Below are 18,075 nucleotides of genomic sequence, written 5' to 3' on the forward strand. Positions count from 1 at the left end.
AATTGATCATTTTATATTTTAAAACCACTTAAAAATATTAATTATAAAAAACTGGCGTTAAAGATTTAAATTATACAGTTAATATTATATAAAACAATTATCAAGCTGAGAAGTTTAAAATATTGACAGCCGAATTTGCACCAAATGAGTGGGCCTGCCTTGCACAATAAGAAAGCCGTACACTTTTTTGACACAGGAAAAAAGTAAACGTATCAAAAAGTGTGTAGAAACATGTCCAATTATGATCCCTGTGGCAGGACTCAGTGTGCCAGCTCTGTGCTTTACAATAGTGGTGCAGCAAAACATTCAACAAGCTTAAAGCCAAAATAAATCAAGCTATCTGGCTACAGTTGTGCCATAGTTGGGCATAAAAAAAAAATTAGTTTGGTTCCGATTTCCGACCGACCCGGTCAATTTATGAGCGACCCAAATTTATTTTATGAGCTTGGGGAAGAAATAATACACAAATAAAAAACTTTGAGGTGAACTATAATTTATGTTTTTGTACAGCACCGTATTTGTAAAGCCTGTTGTCCTCCAGCAATGCTAACAAACGAGGCAGCCACGGGCGTTCACACATCGTTGTTGTCATGTAGATGCACTGCTGCGCTTGTGACAGGGCGCATGAACTGAACGAGCAGAGACAGAGAGCGAGCCCCGGTCGCGCGCGCGCGCACTCTCTCTGCGGAGCCAAGCAAAAGTATAGGCTTCACCGTCTCAAAACTAAGCACTGTCTTGCTCTCTCTCCCTCGCACATATTAATGAAAATAAATCGACACGATGGCAAGGTCGGAAGACTAAAGTTTCATGTGGAGCATTCGGAGATTTCTTTTTTCCTGAATTACCGCTGGTTGGGAATTGTGCTAAAATACATTGCCTTATCTTCTCTGAAAAGCGTTCCACACAATCATCTGACATATAAACCACACTATAAAAAAAAACGAAAAAACTATCCAGTGCTGAAATGTTTTCTGTGATGAAACAAATCTTGTGGGATTTCCTAACCGCCGGGATAATCACACAACGCGCACACGTCCGATAATGACACGTCTAATTCCCGAACTAATGACTCATTTGAACCGATTCGTTTTAATGAATGGTTAAAACAACTGATCTTTCCAACACTGAACTCACGAGACGTCTGAATCGGTGGATATAACTAATCGGTAACACTTTACAATAAGGCAACCCCGTTTGCCCCCGCGCACACATTTAAAATCAGCATGTGTGTGTGTGTGTGTGTGTGTGTGTAACATGCTGGGACACACAAGGTGGTAGAGTACATGTACAGGTAGGCTATGTTATGAGAAATAGAGTAGCTTATCCATCGCTACTGTAAATAAAAATAAAAATAAATAATAATAATTTCTTTCCTATCCATTGCTGCCACTGAAAAAAAAAAGTCCCTACCTCAACCGGTACCAAACTTTTTTTTTTTTTTATGCCTTATGCAAGGAGTGCCGATGTTTCCCACCAATCGAAACAAAACCCAGATTATTTCGACATCAAGACTACATTTACACAGCTAAATTTAATTATCAATTCGTCTGGCACAGAACATCATTTTGATCGGATTAGGATTGAGCTTTCATGGGGGAAAAATGAAGTACATAAAGTAATATCAACATCATCAACCTTACATTAGGACTTCAGCAGCTGCTTCTGTACATTACCTGATAATAAACCTGAATAAAAGGCTTAACCACCTTCATTAATCATATGTTATACCGATAGTAGACACCGCAGAGTAGGCTATAGCAGATCCCACAATGCTTTGTGGTACTGACTCCTAAGTCTTTTATTCTCCATCACATGCAGAATACAGGGTGGCACCAGGAGGATATTAATAGCACCACCATGACACGGTGAAGTGAAGACTGGTAGTGAGAGAAGTCTGAGCAGCGGTGCAGTAGACACTCTGTACCGTGGCCTGGCCTATATTAACACGGCCTCACTGAGAGAGAGAGACGAAAAAGGACAGAAGCAGAAAAATGACAGCAACTAAACTGCATCTGGGAATTTTTGGTGTTGCACGCTCAAATGATGTGTGAGATCAGTTTTCACTGATAGCTTTGTGATGTCAATGCTAATTGCTTTCTGTTAGAGACCTTTTTTTCCCTTTCGCTTTTCCAAATGAAATTATATCAAGATGTGTTCCCAAAACCTTGCTGAAGACAAGCCTGTTCTTGCTCTCAACTACAAATAAAAAAAAAAAAATGCAACTGGTCGGAGCTTGCTTGGCTCAAGCCAAGTTCTCAGACAGAGTCTGCTGAGACATGTGAGATTACAGAGGCATTAGAGAGAGGTGAAAGTTTAAGGAAAGGATGAAGGATAGAAAAACAGCAGGAAGCCGGTGTGCTGTTGTCTGCACAAAGAAAATGTGACTTGTGATGACAGCTTGCTGTCAGCGAGGCTGGGAACTTATTTTTGAACATTACTGACATAACAGGCATTACATTCATTATTCATGATTACAGATGTCATGACACACCAACACAACACAAAAGAAAACTCTATCACTATAATTATTTCTTACTTAACACAATTCATCAGGTCCCACATGTGGGGAGAAATTTTATTTATTTTTTATTCTTCTCTTTCGAATATTTGAATCTGCTTGGTCAGTCGTGTCATTTTACAGACAATTATTTCTGTATAATGACTGCTTCCATTGTCTCATAAAACTGATTTGCTGTATAGCTGTGCTAGTTTCATTCTCACGTATAACAAATTAATTTGAAATCTAATCAATCTCATGCAGGTCCATTAACTAATCTATTTTTGTAGTCATGTAATAAGCAGTAAAAATGTACAGTCAGCCAATCATTAACACAAAATAAACCCAGACAGCATGCATTATTCCATACATGTATCAGCGTATCCATATTGATCCCATCAAAAGTCCTGTTCTACACTATTTCCCTCTGAAATTCCTCGTTCTGAAAGTTAAAGGAGCTGTGAATGTGGTTTCATGTTGTCTTTAAGGAGGAAATGTACAAAATGTTTTTTAATTTGATCTGCAAGACCAACCATGGATGCTTATCATTTGAGAAAATAACAAACAAGTATTTCTTGCTAAAGGTTTCTGATTTTGTTAACAATAATGAAGATAAAGTAACAACAACATATCAAATTACTTTTTTAAAACAATGTTGATGAAAATATGAGAAAAAAACATGCAATGATGGCAAATAATTGATAAAAAAATAATATGTAATATTGTAATATGTTGGGAATTGACCCACTTAAGTAAAAAGTGCTGAGCTGAACTACTTTCCTAGCTTATTTAAATCAAACACATTTGAATATATATGAAATTAAACAGACAATGAAGCAAATTCACAGATTAACTTGAACTTTAACATGTGCCAAAACACCCTAAGACAAACGTAACTGACTCTAAAAAAATTTGTGTGTGTGCATGTGTGTTTAATTATATTTATTTCAATAGCTCAGGTTAATTGACAAAACTAAACAAAAGTAAGAATTATCACTGTTTGGGGGGAAAAAAAGTCTAGAAGGCTTTCAGGAAAGCGTTCAAGAAAGACATAACATTTTGAATCCCTACATCAAAAAAAAAATTTGCACTACAAAATGACTACTTTAAAGTCTATAGTGCAAGAGATATGCATATAAGCAATTTTGCATCCTCTCTGTTGGAGGAACAATAGCACAATGGTGTTAATTTAGGTACTATCATGTCTGCATCTTTGCACGGTGCGTCTTTGGATAAACTAATCAGTTTGACTGCACTGTGGCTTTCATCCCAGAGATAAAAAAAGAGGGGGAGGGACAGAGGAAGGAGTGATGGAAAAGAGGGAGTCTTTCTAGCTACCATTCAACATTGGATATTTGCATCTAAATGCTGACATGCAAAAAAATCTGCATCTCAGCTCTTGTGGATCTGATGCCATTATCTTTTACTATAAATTGAGCATCATGGTCTGTATTTGCCATTCAATTAATTACAGCAAATTGTGTTTGAAGGGACAGAGAAAAAACTAGCTCTGTCAGAAAAGAGTAACCGCAAAAGGAAACGAATGTGCGCTACGGAGCATCCAGGTTGCTGAGGCGGCAAGTGGTTTGAGCTGCAGGGCCACGGCTCTGCTCGCAGGCACCAGTGAGCCGAGTAAAGATTCATTTCTCTCCCTGCAGCGGACTGATGGGAAAGCTCCAGCGTGGGCTCATCCGGTTCTCATTGGAGCCAGTTATTTAACCAGGAGCTCTGTGTGCGCGGGTGTGCATCAAGGCTGGGTAATGGGTCCTATTGCTTTTGTTGGTGTAAGTGGAAAGTGTCTCTTTTTTGCCTGTAGAAGCAGAAGTACCGAGAAACACTAACTCAGATTTTCTGTTTCCCTTTCACACACTCACACTTTTCATTATTCTCTTCACACTATGGCGTGAGAGCCTTGGGGTATTGCTGGTAGCTAGGGCACAACACAGGGAATCTCAGGATAAGACTTTATAAATATATCATGACAGGAATGCATTTCAAGTCCACAAGCCTGGTGACGATATAAAGCTGGAAAGGGAGGAACGCTGTGAGGAGAATTTTAAAAACGAGGCATGTAAATTATTTAAAATGACAAACTGAGAATTCAGTCTTGCTTTTAGAGATAGACCCGGATGCTGCTTGATCTCTAACGCTCTCTGAAAGCCTGTCTATTATACATTGAAGGTAACGGAGGGATACAACAGGTAGATCTGCACATGCACTTGCATTGCCTTGTCTGCTTTCTGCACCGTTTTCTCTCACCCATCCTGACTCTGATGGGATGTGCAGTTCAGCCTTGTGCGGCTGGCTGCGTTTTGATTATGGGGTGGCGAAGTGCAATGAGAGAGAGAGAGAGAGAGAGAGAGAGAGAGAGAGAGAGAGAGAGAGAGAGAGAGAGAGAGAGAGAGAGAGAGAGAGAGAGAGAGAGAGAGAGAGAGAGAGAGAGAGAGAGAGAGAGAAAGAGAAAGAGAAAGAGAAAGAGAAAGAGAGAGAGAAAGAGAAAGAGAAAGAGAGAGAGAAAGAGAGAGAGAGAGAGAGAGAGAGAGAGAGAGAGAGAGAGAGAGAGAGAGAGAGAAGAGTAGTAGTCAGCATAAGCATTTCTGTCTGCCAGCCAGTTCGGGAGGGACAAGACAAATGGCAGCAAAACGGAGCAAGACTCTAATCAATACGTGGCTCTCCTGATGAAACAAGGCCAATAAATCACTGGTCCAGGCAGGCCAATGTGGGCCCCTCACCCTCTGCCACTTACCCCAAAAAGCCTGTCACACCATCAACATGGTTATCATCAGTTTAACTACCCCTGCAACACGTGGACAGTGATGATAAGGGGCTGTTTGTGATGGTCAGGAGGGTGATCTGAGATCTGCGATTAAGTGGCTTCAGAACAACAGGAACCAGCCAGGTCTTCTGCCCGTAATACTACAGGCTTTCTGAGTTAGTGAAGGTACATGGTGGTCACTACTCTAGTACAAAGAACAGCTTACCTGATCGGTTTTTAAAAAAGACACAGTGAATTGTATTGTCAAAGCATGAACAATAACTAACAATTAATTGTTGTTTTTATGCTCAAGTGCTTCCTAGAGTATACAACAAGGCTGGAATTAACATGCTTTGATGGATAATCTTCACTGATTACTGGTTGTCATTATAATAATTTCAGTAGTTGGTGCCAATTCCAGTGAAGATTCCCAATTCTCTAAGCAACTGTAAACCTATAGGCTACTACAGAGCAAAATCGATATTGTTTTAAAATGTATGTTTTAATACACATATTAGCGTATTAATTTAAAACGCCATGAATTTTTATCATTTAAGAAAACCAGCTAGAATAAAGGACGAACAGCATTCACACTGCGCACGAAAGCAGTGCTTCACAGAAGAATTACTTTCAGCACTAAGTGTAATTCTGCAGCATGGTAAAAAGTGAAAACAGTAACATTCTGTAAATTTAAGTAAATGTTTTCTATTTTAATAAACTTTACAAATGTTATTTATTCCTGCAAATAACAAAGCTGAATTTTCAGAAACCATACTCCAGTCTTCAGTGTCACACTTCACAAGCAACATTTGGTTTGATGCTCAGATGCCCCAGCATGGCCACCGTATGCAGCTTTTAACATGATCCACTCGTTTAAAACGCCTTAAATTATATAAATACTATATAATCTTTATTTCGCTAATAAAAATCTACATAATTACAGCTCTGTGGAAATTAATTATCTCTGCGAGAGAAGTTCTGTGTAAAAGCACAGATAAAACAGCGCTCTGTCAGCAGGTATTTCATAATCTTCTAGACTGAAAAAAAATTAATAATTCTGATAACATGCCAGATGAGATGGACTCAATAATAGGGGGCGGGGGGCAATGTTAGTGTATTCCTGCGAATGCATGCGTCATATATTTGTATTCAAACCTATACTCCAGCGTGTTCCATTAACCTTTTAAAACATTTAAAAAATGCTTTTATTTATGATGAGTTGATAGACTCCCGTCATTTATGTTATCCATTTGAAAACATTAGACTTATTGTGCCTGTTGTTAATATTAATGCTGTTGTTATAAAAAAAATGCAATTAAGTTTTTTATTCGGCCGGTTTATAATGTTTTATGATTTTATTTGGTAGAATTGATTTTACATGCTATATTCATTATCTGTTTGTTTACCTGATCAAAAATGATATTTAAAAAAGACACTTTAGTGACAGTGCACTATATTTGTTTTTATTTTATTTCCAACTCTATTTGATGTAGAACTTGTTTTGTATGCAAGGAGGGAGTGAAATTGTGTTTAAACGACTGACACAGTTGAAAATGTGTTATGGTCTGAAAGGAAAACAAATACACTTAACATTTTAACATTCAAGCCTTTTTAACAAGTAATTAGAACTAAAACATGGTAACCATGTATGAAGGAAAATGCATATTTGTAATTTTAACAGAACTTAGGGCTGGTGACGCTTGAGATTTTGGTCATTCTGTGTTTCTATAAAACAAATTAACAATAAACTGATAAGATAATACTACTACTAATAACAATATAAAAAACGCTAAGGTCTGATTAGCTGCTGGGTTAATGAATATTAATAACGTTGTCTGCGTTTGCTAGAACGGATTTGCTGAAAATCAAAACAGGGACGGTAATAGGTAAGCGCTTGCGCATTAGTTTCCCCCACTACCGAAGAAACCGGCAGTGGCTTCAGCTTGTTCTTAAAGGCTGAATAATTACAAATGAACAACAAAAAATATCATTTACATTAGGGCTGCACGATTTGGGGAAAATGTCATATTGAGATTATTGAGGTCTGGATAAAAATGCTGACACGCGCCTCATTCTCTCACGAGTCACAACTCTTTACGTTCATCATAAGACTGCTTTTATGTTATGAAGATACTCCACTAAAAGACATCTTGGCATAATTGTGTGTTATAGTTCATTCAAGCGCGAAAGCGAACTGTATTCTAGCGTGCTGTCTTGTGCGCACGCATGATGCTGGCGTGCGTCTTTCTGTGTGTCCAGTCAGGACATTCAGAGGCAGCGCGGTCTCTTTTGTCTTGTCGCGCATGAATGGTTTAAAAGCATTTGCATGAATTAAGAGCAGGATCATGTAACGCTAGCCAAAGGATGACAAAAATTAACAGATGCTGCGTTAATAGCCTTAACTTGTTTAGGCTATTTCAAATAAATTCGCAGCATTTTGCAATTGCGATTGCGATATTAATTGTGCAGCACTAATTTACATGTACCGCGTCAATTCTACGTTGTAGCCTATGTAAGACTCTCTTGCGAGTCAGGTGCCTTCACACTACAGTTTACGGTGCATCAAATACACTGCACAAAGTGTGTATCCACCGAGTTGAATTGCAATAGTGAAAGTCTCAAGAGCTTAGTCAGAGTGTTCAAGATGAGCGAAGGCGAGTGTAAAAATATCTGTGCAAAACTGTGCAACTTAACTTTTAACCTTAAATGCTGACGAGTGAAATCTAACAATTTATTAGCCAATGGCTAATAATAAACATTATTTAGTCGCCTAAAATGAAAATTTAGCTCCATATGCGAGTGATTTACTCGCATTGTAGAGGGTTGTTATAATTGTCAAAACCGAAATAAACCAAAAAATAAATCGAGCACATAAACATACAAATAAGTAGTATCGTTATCGGTTATTAAAAAACAATATCGGTCAATCTCTATTAAAGATACTAAAGTTACCTATAAGAGCAGTGATATCACATTTTCTTATGGTTGTTTGATTAATATCCGTATAACATACAGCGGCATTATAATAGGGTTGGGTGGGTAGGCCTATTGTCTGGATTTTAGCAATTCCGATTTTAGATTCCATTAAGGTACATATTGTTTCTGTGCATTATGGTAAAAAATAAATTGCAGCTGAATACCAAGAACAAAAATCAGCAGCCTAAAGAACACTTACACAAGGTGCAAAATACCTCAGAAAAAACAACTAGACTAAATAATATCAAATTCAAACATTATTAAAGACAAGTAAACAGTCAGTAATAAAACGAAAACAAATAAATTAGCAATAGCACAAATAAATACAACCCAACAAAGTTCAGGTACAGAAATTGAAATCAAATGTAAAATAACACTGCATGGTTTTCTTTTTATAAATAAAATATAGATTAATCCTTAAGGTTACAAAAGTAATTCAGTCAAGATCAGTGAGTGATTTTCTCATTTTATTTTGTTCTTTGAATCTTAATATTAATGACAACGACGGCATCAGGTATATTACGCTGTTGTCACTTTAAAACCTGACGCACGTATCCAATATACTGTTACACATGCGTTTTCTTTCTTAAATGTTTACGTTCACTTAACAAAAAAACAACTTTGTTAACGTGGATATTTTTACATTATTTTGTGGTATTTTTCTATTCAAGCGCAAGATGCGAAAAATAACTCAATTCATTATTCGGCCACAATATGCAAGGCAGGTTTTTGCGCACAAACACTTTGGCTGTGTGTGCAGCACAGAAAACCATGTGCAAGTGCCAAATTGAGTTCTCTTTCGCGTCGTCTTGCTCGAATGGTTTAAAATCACATTAAAATGCACACACAGGAATCGATAAACAGAATCGAAATGCACGTATCCTATCGAATCCACATTTCTAGGAAATCTGGAACTGGTTCTAAAATAGAACCGGCTCTCGATACCCAACCCTAACTGCAAAACCTTATGCACAGATTGACTATGAGCACACATCTGAATTTCCACTCATTTACATTCACTCGAGACAATCAACTGGGATTACGGTAACACCTCGTCAAGATGGGCATTTGACACTTCACACACAGAGCCGCATTGCCTCACAGAGCGTATGCACACGCATGCATGAGTGTTGGGTGAGCCGCCTGACAGCAGCTGCTTTCCAACAAACCTGCACAACAGGTTCCCTGAGGCTGGCGACTTCTGTTTATGATGTGCTCCTGCACCACTCAGACACCCAAAAAACATCCTTCGTAGACACAGCCAGACGGCACGACTGATAGCAGCTAGGACACACCACAGTGGAGGCAGAGGAGTAGAGCAGGGCTGAGCGATCCTTGCGTGACAATACGCCCGGCTACTCGGACAAAACACAGACAAGACAGCCAATCACAAGGCGAAATGAAAGCTCTAGCTGGGTTTAAAATCTCATCAATATTGAAAACAATCCCATACAAAGTCATGCAAATTAACTCAGCAGTTCCTTATAGTGATGTGACATCCCTAAATTTTAAGGTACTATACATTGCGTACTCTAATCACGTAACAGTTCATGTTTTTACTTGCACATATGATTTTCAAAAGAGGTGCGCGCTCTCTCTCCCTCTCTTTAGCATCAGTTAACGTTAGTAATATGCTCCTCATTTTATTCTTTGCTATTGCCATATCAGACTGAACTACAGTGCAAACTTTCCAGCGATGTGTGTGAAAAAGGGATGAACCACTGCATGCTTAATCCACTCCAAGTTTCGCTTTCAGCTTGAATATAGCAGCTATATAGGCGTAAATATTTGTTTAACATTCTTTTAATTTGATACATTTCCTTCATAGACATCCTTCTCTGATATATCCATTCTGCTCTATGTTTGCTCTGTTGTCTGTTTCTCTGTCACAAGGACTGTACTGTACATTAGTATCAGTTGTTGGTATCAGAGCATTTTAATGAGTACACATACCTATACTGGTATCGGTGCATGCCTACTAATAAGCAACTAGTTAATATTGGGAATTGGACCCTAAACTAAAGTGTTAACAAAACCTCATAACTTGATCTTCCAATGACAACAAATTCTCCAGTAATTTTGTTTGCTTAAACCTCACCACTATTTTTTTTTTTTCAATAATCCATTTCACTTGAACCCCTTTCACACAGAGATGTTTTTCCGGAAAATACACAGATAAAGTGACCCGGGATTTGACCCGGGTTCGTTTGATTTTGGTTCATTCACACTGCCACTGATTTTCCAGAATCAGAGAGTGCGTTCACACACAACCCGTAAAAATCCCTTAAAGACACGTGTCTTTATATAGTATAGTTTGCTTATGAGCTGCGATTTCTCTCTGGAGAAACCACACATTTTTTTCTCTTATTTGATCATAAACTGCATATTACGTACCGTTTCACTAGCCTGCTTTCACTTCACTTCAGCGTCATCATTACGACACGGCATTGATTACGGCTTTTGTTGATTCACGGACTGATCCGGGCAATGTTACTAGGTCCCCAAACCGGCATCGATCCCAGGATCAATCCCGGGTCGTGTTTGCGTTCACACAGAAGGCGTTCTGGCAATTTTCTGGCAATTTCAAGGGATCAACACGCTGTGTAAAAGGGGCTTTATATGTACTTCACATACCGGTAGAACATATCTGTTGCTACATCCATTTCATCACAACTTTTATCTAGAGGAAAACAGACCTACAATTTTGCAAAAAAGGATAACTGGAAAAAAAACATGACGCCAATTGAAAGTAAAAGTCACCAGAGTTTAAATCCAGGTTCAGGTTATTTCCCTGTAGCTCACATTCTCTCACAAAAACTTTTTATGTTGTTTCCTGTTGCCCCTGCATTTTCCAAGCAAAAAAAAAAGTAAAATAGTATAAAGAGAAGACAAAAACATCTCTCAGATGTTTCACAATATTACAAAAATGACTGCAGATGGTGAAAAACTACAGTGAGAGGAGAAAAGGGACCTTCAACACATCAAACATTTGCAGTGTTCTTTGGCAAAGCCACGGTTAATAACATCCGCACAGCTCCATCTTCAGATCTCCTCAGGGGTTTGCTTCAAAGAGGCAAAGTCTTTCCTAAGAGAGCATCATATGCACCAAAGGAAGCTCTCTGACTTCACCTTTAACTACTGAAGAGGAAGGACCTGAGCAAATGCTCCTAGAGAGTGACAGGACAACACAAAGAAATCCGGTCAGACAGGGCCTGACGTACAGTAGATGTGTCAACAGCAACTTTTAAGTCTAACTGAAACAAACTCTTTGTTCATTGTCATTTCTGCTATCTTGCATTGGTATCAAGCTAATGCTGCACAATATATAGAAATAAAATTGATATCACGATACGGCGATTCTTAGTGCGATTTTCAAATCAGGCAGATTGCGATTTCTTTAAATTTTCTTTAAAAAATGTGCTATCAGCTCCAGATTAGCACTGCTGATCCACACACATGCACCCCATGATACAGCCACGAATGAACCACGAACTGCATGTATGCAAAATGCCGAGTTTTACTCTGAAACCGGCAGAGCATCATTTGCTGGCAACCCATCAAAATAAAAGCTTGATGGCTTAACATTTGAAAATGAAGAAATTAAGGTGTAAAAAATTGTATTGTAATTTTACAGTTTCACAACATTGCATGTGCAATATTGCACAATATAAGATTTAATTATTTTTTATTAAATATAAAAATTTGGGGGGGGGGGGGAATGAAGGCTTCTATTTTTTTAAATAAAAATGAAAAGCAGCTTCTGGGAATATTTTCATGTGGTTCCAGCAAGCAGCATTCCAAGACGATTCCCTGTGATCTATTTTCATTAAATACTTGATTTCTTATACAGTACAACAGTTACAATATTATATTTCTTATTTTGTTTTGTATATTATAATAATAATCAGAATAAAAATCACAATTAATATTATTTTACACTAAATTGGTCAAAAAAGTGGGAATGTGGAGAACTTTATGGTTACTGAAAAAGTTTGTGTTAGTTCTTGTAAAGACTAAATGCAAATGTGAACATCAAATTTATTGATTTTGCACTCTCCAACAAAATCACCCCATGGACTAATTAACTCTTCCAAATATAGCTACTCAAGTCATCTGGTGAACCAGGGCTGCATGATATTTGAAAAAAATGACATTGCGATATTTTGTTTCACCAGATGACTTGATTAGCTCTATTTGGAAAGAATTATTGATTCTAGAATGATTGGGGTGATATTGTATGGGAGAGAATCTGCAAAGAAAATAATAAACAAATTGCAATCATAGGTAAATACAATAGAACAAAGATACAAATGTTTTTTCAGACTAACAGTAAGTCTAACAGTAAGGTATAGAAATTCAATAATCAAATGTAAAATAACACTGCATAGTCTTCACTATATAAATTAAATATAATTCATATTTGTTAATGCTACAAAAGTGATTATCTCTTTGTATTTTGTTGTTTAATTAAGGTTAATGACACAGACAGCAGCAGGAATATTAGGCTGCTGTCACTAAAATCCAATGCCGATATCCAATATAATGATACAAATCTGTTTTCTTTTTCAATTGTTTACATTCATGTCAGCCATAAGCGACTGCATTTATGAGGATACTCAAGACATAATGTTGACAAATTTGCGTCAAGCAAAAATAGACACGGAAGAGAACAGAATGAGGTTTTTGCGTGCTGTCTGTGCTGCTCTGTGTGCGCACAGAAAACAGAGCGCAAGGTCCTAATTGACTTGTCTTTCACATCTTCTTGCACTCGAATGGTTTAAAATCAGCTGAATGTTTAAACTGACAGGACCTAAATCACATGCAAATGAATAAACTTTCGCTTCATGATGGTTAAAGTTTGCAATTAATCCAAAAATCACGTGAGATTCAAACTGTGATGCCTGGTCCAAACGAATCAACTACAATACCCATTCTTGACATCGCACATCCTGTGATGAGACTATCGCGGATGTGCACGTTGCGATATCGATGCTAAAACAATATATCGTGCAGTTCTATGGTGAACATGAGCTTCACAAGCCTCCATAAGCTTTAAAGCTTTCTGCCTCGTGTTTTACGTAATCTTTCCAACCTAGCAACTAGCAGCACATGCTCTCTTCTGCACTGCAAAAAAAATCTTGTGATCTGAAAACAAAGACAAACATGTCATGCATGTTGGAGTTTAGCGATCTCCATTGCGATATTCTGCTCCAATACAAGTGTAATACAGCCATTCTGTGTTCCCTCAGAAGGCTGCTTGCTGTAGATTAATCTGCAAGCAAAAGGCCTCAGTGACGAACTGCAATAAATTCAAACATGAATCTGTATACTAATATTGTTTGCGATTGTGGTTGCTGAATAAATGCACTTATGCAAGCTCTGTACTACAGTAAAAAGCCTTTTTTGGTGTTGTAATAGAAAAAAGTTAACATAATTTGCAATAACTCAAATTAATATTAGGAATTTCACCGTTTTGGCTTTTGAGCGAAGCTTCTTTAGGTTTTACCAGTTTTCATAATGATGAGTGTGTTGATGGATCTAAATATAATGAATCAGGAAAACAGATAGGGTAAAATAAACCCTGCGTACGAGTTCTCCTGATTTGTGTTCAAGTGAAAGGGCAAGAATTCAAATCAGAATTTGAGAAATTATTAATCACAATTATAATTTGAGCAAAATAATAGTTTATCAGTTTAACCATTATTGTGCAGCCCTAGTAAACAGACTGCCAAAAATGCACCAGTAAATGTGAACAATGCAATCGTCTGAATGTGTTCATATTGTATTCACATCTTTGCAAAAGAGATTCGAACTTGAATGCTATCACATTTCCTCCAGACCACCAGCCAAGACACAACAGAAAACATCAAGAAAACATCAAAGGCACCAAGATTTAACATTCCTGTCAGAGAACAGGTCTTAACACCACCCCCCCAACACTATTTTTAATGACTTTGCCAAGAAAGCAGAGTTAGAAGATTCCCACCTATACAGTTAATGCAAAATTTGATTTCCAGTAAATTAAAGGCATCCTTCCCTGATAACATGGACAAATACTGAAAAACTGCAATAACAATACTGTCTACTACAGGCATGGTGGCCACGCAAACATTATTTATGAGCCATACAAAAAGATACTGAAGCAAACACTATAGCAGGGCCAGAGAATATGCTGACAAAACCCGTGGGAATATCAGAGCATGCTATCATTATATTGGTCTATTACTGCTGGTATCTATAGGGCTCACACTGCCAGCAGTGAAATTTTGCTTAATGGCACCAACAAGTTATTGGAGAGTTACACTATAAAAAGAGACAAGATAGTAAAGCAGCTCAACATAAAAGAAAAACCTTGTGTCAGTGCCACCAGAGCTATGTTACTGACCAGTAGGGACATGCAAATTTTTCAAAAACGACTAGTCAACTAACTGGTCTTAAAGGACCCATGAATAATAAGGCTAGATTTGGGTTTGCTTGAATCAAACATCAGACAGAGGGGTAAAAAATATAAAAAGGTCTTAAGAATAAAAAGTTATATATGCACTTATATATATGCAGTTATATATCCTGTCTCCACTTATATATATGCAGTTATATATCCTGTCTTATATGCACAATGCTCAAATTGATTGTGGTGGGACGCTAAAGAAAATTTGTTCCAACCAAAGATCCATACTGTGAATGTGCTTATTGTAGCTGGTTGCTTAAAGGATTAGTTCATTTTAGAATTAAAATTTTCTGATAATTTACTCACCCCCCACGTCATCCAAGATGTTCATGTCTTTCTTTCTTCAGTCGAAAAAGAATTAATTAATTAATTACCGACCTAGTGTTTACAAAGCGAATGCGCAAAGACTCAAAACTTTTTCGCTCTACCCTACCTTTTTGAAACGATACATGAGTGACCTTTCAAATTGATTGCGTGATGAGTGGCGCAATCGCAGAGCTAGTGAAAGACTGGTGTAAAAAGAAGTGTAGACACTCAGCGCCTTTTTACGCTCCTGGAGTTTTAAAATGTGGCGCTCCCATTGAAAACAATTTGAAAGATATGCCAGCTGCGAGAAAAAAAACGCTTTGGTGGAAACAGGGCCTAAGTAAGCGAAGATGTGGTTTGTTCACACTGACCCAGAAATTACCCCAACTGAGAATTGTATTTCATACAATTAAAACATTACAATAAATTGGTTCTAACACACCCATATTAAAGGGACAATGCACCCAAAATGAAAAGACCAATCATTTAATCATCCTAATGTTGTTCCAAACCTAGATAGATTTATTTCTTCCATGGAAACTTTCACTGCATTTTTTTATCTTCATATAGTGGAATAACAACTTTAAATAATAGGCTTTCTCCATTTGTGTTCCACAGAAAAAATAAAGTCATACGGGTTTGTACTGACATGAAGGTGAGTGAATACATTTTTAGTTTTGGCTGGCCCCTTTAAAGTCGTCATGAAACGGAAGTTTTGATAGTCTTTTCTTCCCTATTGTGATACCTGAGTAAAACGCCTTCTTGAAAAAGAAAAAAAATTTAGGGTGGGACTTGATTTCATGTGAGTGACAGGTTGTGCCGCCCTCGTGCAGAGCAAACATGTCACAGAAAAAGCAGTGGGAGGGAAGGGAAGTTGGTTTGATTAGAGGGTAGGCCTACATGCATTTTAACAAAATAATAATGTGTACAGATATTTTATAATAAATGCTACAATATTTCATTAAAAAAAAGAATTGTCCATTTTGATTTCATGGTTACTTTAAGGATATTGAGTGCACAGTGAATTAATTTGTAAGACTAATTACAACAATTATTGAAGCACAAAAAGAGAGGAATTTGATTGCAAGAACTTCCACCACAGCCTAAAACAGCTACTAAAAAGGCTTCATCTTAAACCCAGCATTAAACTTCAAGAGCTCCTCCAGCATTGCCCTCATGCTCTGCAATTATGTGGTAAGAGCAGAATTACTGCATCACGTGTCCAAATAAAGTTCCCATCTAAAAGGTTGCGACAGCAATGAAGGGCATTAGGAAATTAATTATTGGATTCAAGTACAACACGTAAAGGGCTTAGCTTGCAAGACTGAGCAGTATTATTTGATTAATACTATCAGGAATGCAGCTCAACTTTAAAAAAAATTGGCAGGACACATATTTATACGCGCTGCGTAAAGCGATTATCTTCACCACAGCAAAGGCGTCGCCAGTCTCTAAAACCTAGTAAGCTGACTGTCCTAACCCTAGGTAGCCAAATCAAAATCCTTTGAAACAACCGTCAACTTCCCCCAAAAAAAAATATTTTACGGCTGCTAAACCCCATAAACTCATGTTTTGAATCGCTAATGTGCGTGGCACGACTCACTTAGCAACAGCTGGTCCATGTTACCAGGAAGTTGACTGCATACTTCAAGTAATTACTGCTTTGGTGGTGTTGAAAAACTCTTTGAGGCTAGCCAGACCAGCGCTTTCAGCAGGATGGCACCCTAGTTTTTAAATAAACGCTTCACTTATGCACCATTTAAGGTATTTCATTAACATGCGCCCTGTTGTCAGACTCAGATTGATCATTGGTAACAGACTCGATCACATCTTCGTTAGCTGCGTTTAAGTAACATGTAAGTGCACGCCACTGGAATGCCATAGTTACCAATCGGTTGAGGCTCCTCCGTAACATCTTCAATTTTTCTGTCTTCTTTGGTCTCTGAAGACACTGATGAGCAGCTGTTCCTTTTGTTGCAGCCAACTACAGGCTAGTTGAGCTTGATGATGAGTAAGTTTGCATGTATGACGGCAATATGCGCCCTATTTAGCTATTAACTACTTTCTAACCTGTTTCCCCAAGCTATATGCAATGCGGCGGTGAAGTTACATCGTTTCCATATTAATTGAATCCTGTCATCTCTAACCATTCGCATTCTCCTTTTGGATACTTTGCGCGGCGCTAGTCGCGGGAGCTCCCCGCGCGCGGGGTTGATAGAGTCAGCGGCATCCTGTACTCTGTGTGCCCTGTTGCTTAGCCTCCAAATAATTCACCGCATTCGCTTCCCCGCGGTTAACGGACTGCCCGCGACTGGAGATTGACGAGGGGGAGAAAGTGATGGCGATCTCTTGAAGGTGCGGATTTCCACTCGTGTGCCGCCGCCCCCTCCTCTCGTTCAGATTCCTGTCAAACACATTTTACTCTACTAACGCAAGTGCGGCTACGACAACAAGCCCCGCCCTCTGTGCCGTCATAACGCAAGCTTTCTGGGAAATGTGTTTTTAGGCAAGCACGATTCTTTTTTTGCATCTTCAAAAAGCGATTTACTTTTGAGAAACTTGTTCAGTTAAAATTAACGTTGGTCGTAGTAATCGGAAATGGAAAATGTTGACCTTTAGTCATTGTCATAGTAAAGTTACAAGGAAGGAAATACTCTTTGTTATTTATGCTACAGTACACTATATATCTTGGGACAAAGCATGGAAAACCCAGCATATTATCAAGGTCAAAGTAAAAACAGTCATAAAAATTACATGTAATATTATATATAGGCTATAATATAAAAACCATAACATTTATTTTGATTAGTGTATGCTGTAATATAGACTCTTGGATAAACCAAATTAGCAAATGTGGCATACAGTAATCATATGCTGTATCATATTTATTATTTAATTATTACATGCATTAAAACACCTATATCTAACGTATTTTATGTCTGTGTCAGTCGTATCGCAACAGCGTGTTCGCTTCTGGGCTGGGAAGGGATAAAATGCATTTTACCAAAAGTACTGGACGTCCTCTCTCTCACCCCTTTACTCACACTGTCAGCTTGTTGATATATTTTGTTATAGCACCACCACGTGGTTCAT

At 37.9% G+C, this 18,075-nt stretch overlaps 1 protein-coding gene across 4 annotated transcripts in view; it reads right to left on the bottom strand.

The window, feature by feature from the left end:
* Positions 1-17,592, bottom strand: part of atp11c (ATPase phospholipid transporting 11C (ATP11C blood group)) — a 70,075-nt gene extending 52,483 nt beyond the window's left edge. For 3 of the 4 annotated variants that reach the window (XM_077236242.1, XM_077236241.1, XM_077236243.1), the window contains exon 1: positions 16,871-17,449. In XM_077236242.1, coding sequence (XP_077092357.1) covers positions 16,871-16,897 — 27 coding nt within the window. In that variant the 5' untranslated portion in view covers positions 16,898-17,449. Of the gene's footprint in view, positions 1-16,870 lie in introns of all 4 variants that reach the window. The other variant, XM_077236240.1, reaches the window with a different exon arrangement.
* Between the last annotated feature and the right edge of the window lie 483 nt (positions 17,593-18,075).

This window comes from Siphateles boraxobius, unplaced genomic scaffold (genome assembly GCF_051911475.1).
Source record: "Siphateles boraxobius isolate OS27281-9 unplaced genomic scaffold, OSU_SipBor_1 2, whole genome shotgun sequence".
Taxonomy (NCBI): domain Eukaryota; kingdom Metazoa; phylum Chordata; class Actinopteri; order Cypriniformes; family Leuciscidae; genus Siphateles; species Siphateles boraxobius.